General features: G+C 37.4%; 1 protein-coding gene across 5 annotated transcripts in view; it reads right to left on the reverse strand.

The window, feature by feature from the left end:
* ntrk3b (neurotrophic tyrosine kinase, receptor, type 3b) overlaps positions 1–12,576 on the reverse strand; it is a 215,610-nt gene that overhangs the window by 108,334 nt on the left and 94,700 nt on the right. For all 5 annotated transcript variants that reach the window (XM_059350870.1, XM_059350868.1, XM_059350867.1 and 2 more), the window contains exons 5-6: positions 1,764–1,918; positions 1,052–1,194 (exon numbers count right to left, since the gene is read on the reverse strand). In XM_059350870.1, the coding sequence (XP_059206853.1) occupies positions 1,052–1,194; positions 1,764–1,918 (298 nt within the window). The remainder of the gene's footprint in view (positions 1–1,051; positions 1,195–1,763; positions 1,919–12,576) is intronic.

A 12,576-nucleotide genomic window follows, 5' to 3' on the forward strand; every position in this document is an offset into this window, starting at 1 on the left:
AATCCTCACAATCTGTTGGTGTAATTATTTTCTTTTCAATGAAGAATTAAATACTTACACATGATAAAGTACACAATCAAAATTATATAGGAACTTAAAAAAGAGGCAATCCTAGTTTAGTTTTTGGTAATATGAACAACAATCATGTTGAAAGACAAAGGTGGGTCATGAGTGGGGTTATGATCAGTGCTGCAACAATAATCTTTTTTCCCTCATATTTGTCAGAACCAATTCAATCAGTGAAACCGGATTTACTCACTATAACTGACTGTATTACAATGGTATTGTACCCATTGATAGCTGGGATTCACCAATGTTTCCTTATTCCTGCTCTTATCTTAAATAAAATAACAAGACACTAAGACAAGAAAAAAACTGAATTTTTCACAGTCCAAAAATAGTTTGTAGTAAGTAGGGCCCTAAAAGTAATTTTAATTAAAAAAAAAAAAAATCTGAATAATGTGTTTTATGATATAAGCACATTTTTAAAGAATAAACTGTGTCTAATAAGGGATGAATACATTTCAACAACACAACAGGAAAATACACAAAAATGATTGAATATCTATGAAGCTGATTAATACAACATCCTCCTAACTTATATTAGTTGTTTGGATATTGTTGTGCCTGAAGTTTGAGCAACAAAAGAAATGATCTGCCCGAGCTGAGACAGTGAGCTCCTCTTAAAACACAATTTTATTGGAGAGTCTTTCCTGATTTTACATGAATTTTAATTGTCTTTCATGACCTTTAAATCATATTTGCATCACTATATTGTTTTTTTATACCCGAAAAGTTTCTGTTTCCTATTAAAACTTGATGATTTTTTGACTTGTCAGTGTTATTTGCTGCTCTTCAAGCACTTTGTAATTTCAACTATTAAAAGTGCTTTATAAATAAAGATTCTTATTCTTATTACACAAAAGGATCAGCCATTTTGGCCTTTTTTCAGTGTCATTTTGAGGCTGTAAACCTATAAAAGCATACCAATAAGAGTGAATTCAATGCTGTGTGCGTGTTTGTGTGGTGTGTGCGTGTGTGTGTGTCGTACCAGGTGTGTGTTGATGGAGTGCAGGCCGCTGACAGTCCAGTCCACCTCAGGCAGCGGTGATCCAGATCCATTGCAGCTCACCGTCACATTGTCGCCCTCCATCGCCAACACACTGCTGTGGCTCACACTGATCTCTGGCAAGTCTAAAAACACACACAGACAAAGACACACACACACAGTGTAGGTTCATGTTAACACACCTGTCACTGCCTGTGTCTACATATTTTCACACCAAATCAATTAATCACTTTTCATTAATGGAACAAAATTAGTACAAAGGCAGCAATAGAATACACACACACACACACACACACACACACACACAAGAAGTCACAGGGATGAGTCACCACCAGGAGATAATACTGCAGAGTCTACAGCCTCTGTCAGAATCAACGCACGCACAGCTCCTCACATCAGATTCACCCTCTGAACTCTGTCACACCTCCTCCCCTTCCCGCCTCCACTCATCTTCCTGCTTTTCCTCTTTCCTCCATTTCACCTTTAACCCTTTCCTTCCTTAAACTGCTTTTCCTGTCTCCTTCCGTCAGCCATTCTCCTTTTCACCCTCCACTTTCTTCCCCTCTCCTCTGTTCTACTTCTACCCGCCCTCCCTCTTCCCTCTGCTGCTTCCCCTTCCTTTCTCTTTCCCTCTTTTAAAAAGAAAAATGCAGATCACACCCTCCCTCCCTCCCTCCTCTCCTCCTCCTCTTACCACAGTTGTGGATGTACATGTTGTTCAGTCGTATCTTGGAGGCTCCGTTCCTGCAGAACAGCTCTTGAGTGTTGAGCCCGGCCTCTCCTCTCAGCTGCCACAGCTGGATCCAGCGGATATCACAGCCGCATTGGAACACCACGCCATCCAGACGCCTGGAAGCACAATTATGAAACAACAACATCAACAAAGACAATAACACCAGTCTAACCACTAGGGATGTAATGTAAAGCTGTTATCTGTACCATCATGTATCTGTTATCTGTTTCTGTCACACACATATTTTCAGCCATACTGCATCATTTATCTTTAAAAACTGGAGGCTGTGTACATAATGAGAATGTAAAGTTGGTCTGAGGTGTCCATGGCAAAAATGTATATTAAGTCAAGAGAGGCTGTGCATGCAGATGTAGAAAAGCTGTAAAAAAAATTTTTTTGTTATGGTCCCCAACCACTATCAAGTTACTGCGATGCCAAGCTATAATATTAAATCCTGAGGTAAAAAGAGCTCCTGTGGAACATTAGACAAGCTTTATATTAGACAAGCTTTATTCTGTACTGAGCAACAGATCTGGTAAAAAAAAAAAAGAAGATATTGAAGATTCATCGGCATCTGGTTGTCAGTGGTGGAAAAAGTATTCAGATCCCTTACTTAAGTAAAAGTACTGATACAACACTGTGAAATTACTCCACTACAAGTAAAAGTCATGCATTCAAAACTCACTGAAGTAAAAGTACAAAAGTATCAGCATCAAAATGTACTTAAAGTATCAAAAGTAAAAGTACTCATTATGCAGAATAGACTCAGATTGTTTCATATATTCTAAAAATATATTGTTGGATTATTATTTTTGATGCATTTATGTACAGACCGCTTTAATTTTCGGTAGGGCTCATTTTTACTACTTAATATACTCTTATGATGTTCAATTTAAAACATGTTAACATGTTAGCAAACATTTCATATTAATTATGTTTTTATGTTAAATCTTGAACTGAAAAGTAACTAAAACTGGCAGCTAAATATAGTGGAGTAAAAAGTACAATATTTGCCTCAAAATGTAGTGAAGTAGAAGTATAAAGTCACATAAAATGGAAATACTCAAGTAAAGTACAAATATCTCAAAATTGTACTTAAGTACAGTACTTGAGTAAATGTACTTAGTAACATTCCACCACTGCTGGTTGTGTATACCCCTCCTCTCACCCCTCCCTTTCCAAGCATGTAGCAGAAACTACAGAGGCCTTCAGAAAAAGGAAAAATACAAAAGGCCCTCTCTAGAGCCAGTGCTTGGTTTTTCCATTCTGGTCATTCTGTAGAAACATGGCAGTGCAGCGCAGCAGTCTCTGTGGAAGAGGACCCGCAGCAATGATGTGAGCGGTGCATTTGTTTGGATATTGAGTTCAAAACATTAACAATATTTCTTCAGAACTGCAGACTCCACCTGTAAGATCCAGGATCTAAGGAAGAGTGTTTTTGTTGTTGTTTTTGACTGTTAGAAGAAGTGGTGTGATGTTTGTCGGGAAAATGTGTCAATTGGGTGACAAGTCAGTAACAAAAGTGCCACAGAAGTCTACAACTGAGGGGAATAATCCTCTTCAACACCAACAGTCATATTTAGCATGTCAGAAAGTTCCCACTATTTGCCAGAAATGCTTATAATCTAATTGGGAAAGAGACCCTGAGAAAAGCAGAATTATTTGGCATTTTTATGCTTGTATGTGCACCTGTGTTGGAGTATTGAAGGCTATTATTTGGATCGAAACCAAAACACATCCAATCCTCAATTAACCCTACAATGCAACTGCCATAGTAACAAGCCAACCTTGAATGCCATTATTTTTGCAAAACAACTTGTTGACTTTTTAACTACAGCTGTGTCTTCCAATTATTTTTAATGTCAAAATGGCAGACTATTGTTCAGCTGTGAGACAAAATATCTTACCAACTGTGAACAAAGCAAAATGAAAAAACAGAAACCGTGCTAGCAGGTGAAGCATTGCGTACAGAGGTAATGTTAAAACTACACGCCCACCAATTCAATCCCATTCCTCAAACCACCACGTCAGCACTATAAAGATGGTCATACACTCTTGTATGCACCCAGGCTTAATACAATTGATAACATTGAGAAGATAGGCCAACCAGAGGTTGTTTGTTTCTTTCTTTCTTTCAGCACAGAGATAATGTCCTTTTCATAAGAAAGGGTGTTCTACTGCCACATAACATTTGAATGTGATCAGTGGTTATCTTCCTCATAGGTATGGGTCCGAGGTCCAGAAGGCCCAACATGGTCTCACAGGAATCCGTGAAATAGCCACTGATTTGCTTAACTCAAAATCCGTGGAATAGCCACGGAATCACTCAAATTTCCGTGAAACTGACACGGATTTCACTACAATGCAAGTTAATGACAGTCATATCCCGTGGCTATTCCAACATACAAAGTGATTATGTACATTCACTGAGTGAAGATTTAGAAAATAAACATATATTTCTTGCTAGAAATGTGATCAAAATCCATTTTTATGCAGAAACGAAGTCAAAATATTGATTTTTTCACTAAAAATGAGAGAACTGTTTAGGCGCAGACAGCACATTTGATTTAGAAAATTAAAAGTATGTGGTTGGAGTTAGAGTAAAAACATAATGAGTTGGATTAATTAATTGACAAACCTTGCGGCTAAGTTTAGTTAAATAACAATGATGGTTTTGATGAATACCTTAACACCTATGTTGGAACACTTATTTGATATAACAATGACTTGTAAAAGTCAACGTTAGTTTTAGAGGAAGCAAATTTGGTCTCCTGGGTGGAAGTCCTGTATTTAAAGAGCCATCAACCACACTGACTTTACTCCTTGCGTGGACGATGGTGCTCTTTATACGACATGATGTTCTCCTTCGTTCCTGCATTAATTACAATGGCCACTAGATGTTGGCGGCTATCAATAAACATAAATATAGCAGCCTATTTAATTGCATATAATGTGAAAAAAAGTCCTCAGAAAATCTAAATGTAAACATTTTCAATATCAGTAGTTCTGTTTAAAATCTAACTCCATTCGTGGCAGGAAACCCTGGGAATATCAGTACAAAATGGTATTCTCTTGGAAAGTCACAGGGAAACCTATAATCTAGTCTTCAGGAGGCAACATAACCTTCAGTCTGCTGTCTTCACCAAGCTGTGCACACACTTATTGCAAACTTCTCTATTGGAAACAGCAAGAGAGAAGCAATGGCACAAAAAGTAACATCACAGACAACACTCGAAACCTAATGAGCAGCATTCATCACAATATCAAAAATAATAATACAAATACCAGTGTCAATAATAAAACTATTCAAATGACTGCTCACACACACACACACACACACACACACACACGCACACGCACGCACACACACACACACACACACACACACACACACACACACAAAATATCCTGGCATATATAGTATATCACCTCAGATGCATGACAATGTTTTATCTGGTTACAAAATGGATTTATTCAAATCAACAGACCAGAGGAAAAACACTGAAGGCCTGCGCCGCGGCATTCAAATGTGAGACGGTCAAAGGTCAAAGCAGTGTTCATGCTATCAGTCTCGGGCTCTATTACCAGCAGGCAGGTATCATTAGGCTCCTCTGTGCATACATTTAGTTCTTACAGCAGTGTGCAGTGTGACAGTCACATTATTCTACATTGTACGCCACCTCTGCATTTTGCATATGTCCAATTTGGAGGCTGTGATTGGCCAATTTTGTCAAGATGAATGCCTGTCCAAATGTCCTTGACAGAGGTCAATAAGATATTGCAGAGAGCATGAATAATGCATGCGGTACGTCCACTATGCTATATAAAGTAATGAGAATAGATTTCCGCAGGTGGATCTCGCTTATTATCAGGTGCTCACTGGATCTGATTCTGTAGTTAGAGCAGAGCCTTTTTATATTCACTACATGGCAGCATACTCATTGAGCTAAAAAGGAAGAGACAAAACACCACATTGCATAAACGTGACAATCTCTATTTTTGAAACCTGTCATTATTGGTGTTTTAAACACAATAATGTTGTAAAATGTTTAGGTTTAGGCACTAAAACACTTAGCTAACGTTAGGGAGAAAAAACAGAGTGAGGGTTAATCAAAAAACTACTTTCACCAATGAGACTAGAACACCTTTTTCTGGTTAAAAGTCTGGATTTGTTTTTTATAACATTGCAAAAAACAACCAATAAGATCAAATCTAAAAGTGAACACTGAGTCTTCTATTCCAGCAACTTGTGGTTTGATTCAAGAACCCTCATTGGGAAACAAAACCATTTTTCTTTTCTGATTAATGTTTCCAAATCTAGATGGAAAAAAACAACTTAATTGTACTTTTGATTGGAAAAAAAAATGCAGCAAAAAATTACCTTCAGAATAGATCACACAGACCATTTACATGACTATATTTCAGTTATAATCACAGGTAGTATGTAAATAAGGTCTCAGCACTTCCATAGAAATTAGCAGTAAAACGGGACAGATGCATGTTTTGGAGAGTAAGTGTGTGTGAGAGAGGGAATAACTTACTCAAGATATCAAGCAATAACATTTTATTTCCCAACATGAAGGTCAAAATGGAGTAAACAGTTGGAGAAAGAATTTTAATTCTGATTGACAAATACCGAATCTCTTAATAAGGTTTAACTCATTTCGTTGGCCCAAATAGTCACATTTAAATATATTGAATATTAATATTAAAATACTGGAATCTGAGAGTCTGATTAATACCCAGTTTTTAAAAAAATGTCAAATGTCAAAATTGTCAAAAGAAATATATCCCACAGTGCACCAAAGCAGCACTATATCATTATGTGGACTAGAAAACCCAAACTGTAGCACAGCGGGTTCACTCTTCTGACAGGTAGCTCCCTACATGACGGTGCGAAAGAGAATTCTACTGTTAAGGTTTTTCATTTCATGCTGAGCAAGTTGAACCACAAGGGATCAAAGCTCACCAGAGCAGGGCAGCCCAGGCTTTCCCCCCTTATACTGTAATTAAGTTAATTGTTAATAAGAACCACCACCTCCATACATTAACCACTATTTCTCTTGGGAAAGCCGTCATGCAGCTGCAGATGCGGAAAAAAAGCTGGAAAAAAGCAGGGTATTGCACTTAAATACTAAAGTGGCGGCCCTTGGTTTCAAACGTACGCCCAGCCTGAACAATACAGTAACATGGCTGTGATTTTACAGCCCCACCATCTAAACAAGCCATAAGACAAACAAAAGAAAAAAGACCGCAAACTGACAGCTGGAAGTTGATAAATGTCTTGAGGAGAGCAGATTAGACTTTGAAAAGAACAAAAGCAAACAGCAGTGTGACCCCAGATACAGAGAGCTAACAGCATGATGTTTCCTTGAAGCTGGCTAACGATCCACCCCGCTACTCCAGAGGAGAGGTAATGATCACCACCGGAGGCTGTTTTTCTGGGAAATGTACACACAGGTGCTTTGGCTGAGGAGCCGTGGATCACAGGCAACGATAAGCCATATACCGCATTGTTGCTCGTGTGCTTTGATCTCAGCTTGAATGCACTGCTTCCTCTCCTTATACTGTTGTCGGGAATTATTTGAGGTTTTTAAATCCTGTGTGTTTAATAAATCGCCTTATTCACCACAGAGCTACTGATGTTGGGTGTGACTGTATGTTGTATTTGCTGTGATGCCTGGCTTTGTGGTAATTCAGCAGGAAAATGCGTAGTAAGTTGCTCTCGGCGCTCTGCTCGTCACATTGTTAGTCACGTTTACAACAATACAGCAGATCAAGATGTTAATGCATATTAATGAGAAATATTTATTTGCGAATAAACCCCTGACTAGCAGAAAGCTTGCTTTATTTCTATTCTAACTACATCATTATTAGGGGTTATATTCAGGGCAGGAATTCACCGTGTGGGAGCCAAGGTCAGTGACTGGGCCCATGTTATTTTCTGACATTGGAAGTGAATTCCCCTTTAATTTTCTCCAACACAGTGCAGTAAACTTTCTTCATATTTCATATGGTTATTGTCAATGTCATTATGAACAGCATTCCATTGGAACTAAGCAAACCTTTTATGAGAGTTCAAATAAGAAGTCATATTTAATGTGTTACAATGCATTTCGACTTTAGGAGTGACTTTTCCTTTCATTTTCTCCAAAACTGTACAGCGAAATGACTTATAGCAGTCAAGGGCATTCTGAGCAGAAATCCATTGGGATATTCAGCTAACCCATTATGGAAATAGTTGCATTTTAGTTTAAACATCAGAGCGTTGCCCAATGCATTATACTGTTTATTTACAGTAGAAGTGAATTTATATTCATTTTCCAATTTTTCATTCGCAAGGAAACAGCAAATCAGACTCAATAACATGTAAACAGCAGTGATCAGGACACCCATTTAATTATGATTGACAGCTACCAAGAGCCTCACTGAAAACATCATAGCATTATATACAGCAGTAGTTCTCAACCTTTTTGAGTTGCGACCCCCAATTTAACATGGATGTTGTCCGCGACCCCCGCTCAAGCCAGAGACTCCTTGTAAAGTAATAATTGCTACTTTGGGATTTGTCAGAAAAGACACAAAATTACCCAAAAAAGAATCAAATTGACCATAAAATGATTTTTAAAAAGACACAAAATGACTAAAAAATTACATAAAATTAAGCAAAAAAAGGACTCAAAATTGACCACAAAATGACAAAAAATGACCACAAAAAGACACAAAATGACAAAAAAGACACAAAATTACCAAAAAAAGACACAAAAGGACAAAAAAGACCAAATTAAATCACCAAAAAGACTAAAACACATGAACACTTTAACACAGTGGAGACAGAGCTGACTTCCAAAATGATTTGGCGACCCCCAGAAATCATCTCGCGACCCCAATTGGGGTCGGGACCCCAAGGTTGAGAATAGCTGATATAGAGGACCATGTTAAAGCAGTACCTCAGAATGTGAGTCAGAATAATAAGTGAGCTTAAGCCAGCTGACTCTCGTCTATATTGCCTGGTGACGCTGTTATGTGGGAAAACACCAAGAGTGCTGTTGGCTCTCAGTCCTTAGACGTCTCCACAAGTTGGTCCAGTTTAACACCCTGCTGCTCATAGAGAAAAGTTAGCCACTCCATGTACACACAGACCCAACTGAGCTACAACTGTGGCAACATATCAAAGGGCACAACACTACTCCCATTACACAATGTTTCTGAGACAAATATATAAATACAGTGGTGAGTCTGACTCGTCACTGCTCTAAAAACATACCAACAAGATCTCCAACCTCCATCCGTAATGACACATATGAGTGTGTCAAAATGACCCATCTGAACATTTTATGAGCGCTCGCAGTAAAGCAGAGCATTCTAAATATAGCACACACCTCATTATACACATTCAGTTCGTGGTTGTAAAAATGGCTGCAGTTTGGTGAATTTAGGCAACAAAACCACTGACCTAGCTTTAGGGCAAAAAACCTCCTGGTTAGGGGTTATAAAAACAGTAAATAAATGTACGTAAATGCTGGAAGTGAAGTAGTTGCGGGGGTAACGTGAACCACAGAAGTTAAGTAAAAATGTAAGTTACTTAAAAGTCGTTTACTTTTGTTTTCACACAGGAAACGAAACCCCTTCTCTTTCACATAGGACACCTCCACTCCGTCCCTTCAGCCCAGACTGTGACATCTGCCTTTTAAACTCTACATCGCCACCAATCACTACTACTACGTCGTACTACTATTATGAGTCGTATTAAGCTGCCTGTACACACACCCTATATTGTCGTTTTTGAGGGGAGACCAGTCTCAAATATGCTGTTCATGTTGGAGCCTCACCAGCAAATCCAATGTGAATATTTCCTGTTACTGCTCCTTAAAATTAAAGGCATTCCACTGACAAAATATTTTCTGTATGTATATACATATATATATATATATATATATATATATATATATATATATATATATGTGAAGTGGAATAGAGGTATAAAATTTCATAAAATGGAAGTACCAATCCCTCAAAATTGTACTTGAGTAAGTATACTTAGTATATATATATATATATATATATATTTTTATACTAAGTGGGGTTATATTCAGGGCATATATATATATATATATATATATATATATATATATTACTTATTGTAAGTCGCTTTGGACAAAAGCGTCTGCTAAATGACATGTAATGTAATGTAATATATATATATATATACATGTATATACATATATATATATATATATATATATATATATATATATATATATATATGTATATATATACATTCCACCACTGTATGCAGCTATCATGTGCAAGTTTCAGATTCTGTTACAGATGTTTTGTTTTAAAAGGTTGAAGAGTTTATTATCAACCAACTTCCAAAGTTTAGTGTTAGCATTAGCTTACTCTACTCATGTTAGCTACAGCAGACCAAATCTGCTAGCAACAGTCATCCAGCTGACAGAATCCACAGTGCTTTTGTTTGCTTTTGTGTGACATCAAAAAGCCATTGTTGCAGAAATCATTGTAAACCGTACATGCTGTACTCGTGGAAAGATTGACAGGCGTAGCAACAGTAACTAAGGGTGGTGCTCAGTGAACAGTAAATTCTCTCTCTTTGATGGTATATTAAATAGTAGTTTGTTGCCTGTTTTTTAATCATATCACTCTATTTGACTGATTGATGCAAAGCATTCATTGCTGTTGTGTTTCTGCACTGCACATCCCATAGATCACTTGTCAATCAAACAGTGTGGCCAGTACTGTCATTATTATAACAATGTGCAAAAGAGATAATCTAGCTGTCATGCCATCAGATTGGCTTCTAGCGTCTGAAGCAGCTGATTGACAGTCGGACACTTATTCATCGGCAATAGGCTGAATAAACAGATGTAGCCATGAACTGGTCTCATTTTTTACTGCATGTTTGCTACAGAAATGCTCCACAGTTTCTTTATTTCGCTAAGAAATGTCATATTATGCTCAGTTTTCAGTTGTACTGCAGGGGTTGGAGAGATTAGAGTGTTGAGAAAGAATAGTGTAAATCAATCAGGAGGAATAAACCTTGGTAAAAGCAGAGAGTTGACTCAACCGATGTCAAATTTAATACTCTTCTCGTCAGCAAGAGCTTTTACAACATAAGCATTCCTCCTGATCCTGCTAAATTTGCTAAACAGTTGCTTTAACCACACTGTACTAAGTGTGTGTCATTGCTTCTCCACACTGCTGGTTGTCGCTGGACCCGCTCCATCATTCTCACGCTGTATCTTCTGCTTGTGTCATGGATAAAGCAGTATGCTGCAAATAAATAAATCACCGTTTTGTCCCCTCATTGCTTTTCTGTGAGGGTGCAGGCCAGTCAGCCTCCCTGCAGGCTCTCTCACTGCCTGATTTTTTTTTCTCCTTTTTTTTTTTTTTCAAACCACGACGGCTTTATTTGTCTGAGGAGCCAGACCTGACTCTGGCTTATCGACAGCACCACCTGCACTGCAATCATGTAGAGGAGAGGGGACACCCGAGTCAGGTCAGGGAAGGCTTCAGGTAGGAAAAATGGACAAAGTAAGCGATAGCTTCAGGCAATTTCTCCTTCTGAGTCAAAGATTTTAGCAGGGACACTTTATACTAAAGAAATTCTTGGTGGTTATTTTAAGAGGATTGACTTCTTTGGTGTGAATTCATATTGTGTATTCAGGATGGATGATATAGTGATATGTGTACTATGTATCTACAATCTGTCATGTATAATGAAGCCTTCTGTGAATTTTACTGCTTTTTGCAAGATCAATTTTATTTTTTTACCAATATTTTGTATATTTTCTCATACTGTAATTAAGTTCAACAAACCCAATACAAACCAACGGACAGTACTTTAATTTGAACTAAAATTCTCTGCGCAAGCCCAATTGGATCAATAAAACACTCAATCGTTGGGGTTTCATGATTCACTTGGGTTTTTGATTAAAACATTTCTTTTTTTTCAGCATTGAGAGTTATGCAATTGCTATGCCACAGTCTGGAAGATAGAGAAATAATTGGTTTTATGCCCTGACATCTCTCATTTACATTTTAAATTAAAAAATATGAATTCATCTTTTAAAAGTAAGGCTGCATGGTATCAAGTGTAATGTAACTGACCATATCACTTCACTGTGGTACATTCTAGATGTTTGACGATCCGGCTTTTGATTTCAATTATTGTAATTGACATTTTGATACATTTTTGATTCAGAATTAAAATCAAGACAACTACTCAAAAGTAGTCATATCAAAAGTAAAGAGTTAAAGATTAAGAACACATCGAACATGCATTAAAATATAATCTGTAATATGATTAAGGCAGAGCTGAGCTAAATCAGAATCAATGATGCCTCTATGCATGGGCTTACAAGGAGCTTATGTCCCAAAACACAGGGCCTCTGACCAAGTATTACAGGCCTCACAAAATAGTTTTTAATGCAACAATGAATACACATGGAATTATGTAGTTATTAGTGCAAAACAAAGTCAGTAAAACAGAGACATTATGACAGTTGCATGATCAGCACCATGGACAGCGCTACACATCAAAGAGACAGAATACAGCGGGCTGCAGCACAGGGGACATTTTATTCTATTCTCTCACATATTTATTAACACTACAGTGGTCACGAGACTTTGTTTTCTATTTTTAATTTTTTTTCCTTTTATCTATTTTATGTTTGTGCGTGTATAGGTATATTGAAATGTTGATATAAATGTATGTGATATTTATGGATGTGCCCTTTTTACTTAATGTAGA

The sequence above is a fragment of the Centropristis striata genome, chromosome 2 (genome assembly GCF_030273125.1).
Source record: "Centropristis striata isolate RG_2023a ecotype Rhode Island chromosome 2, C.striata_1.0, whole genome shotgun sequence".
NCBI lineage: Eukaryota > Metazoa > Chordata > Actinopteri > Perciformes > Serranidae > Centropristis > Centropristis striata.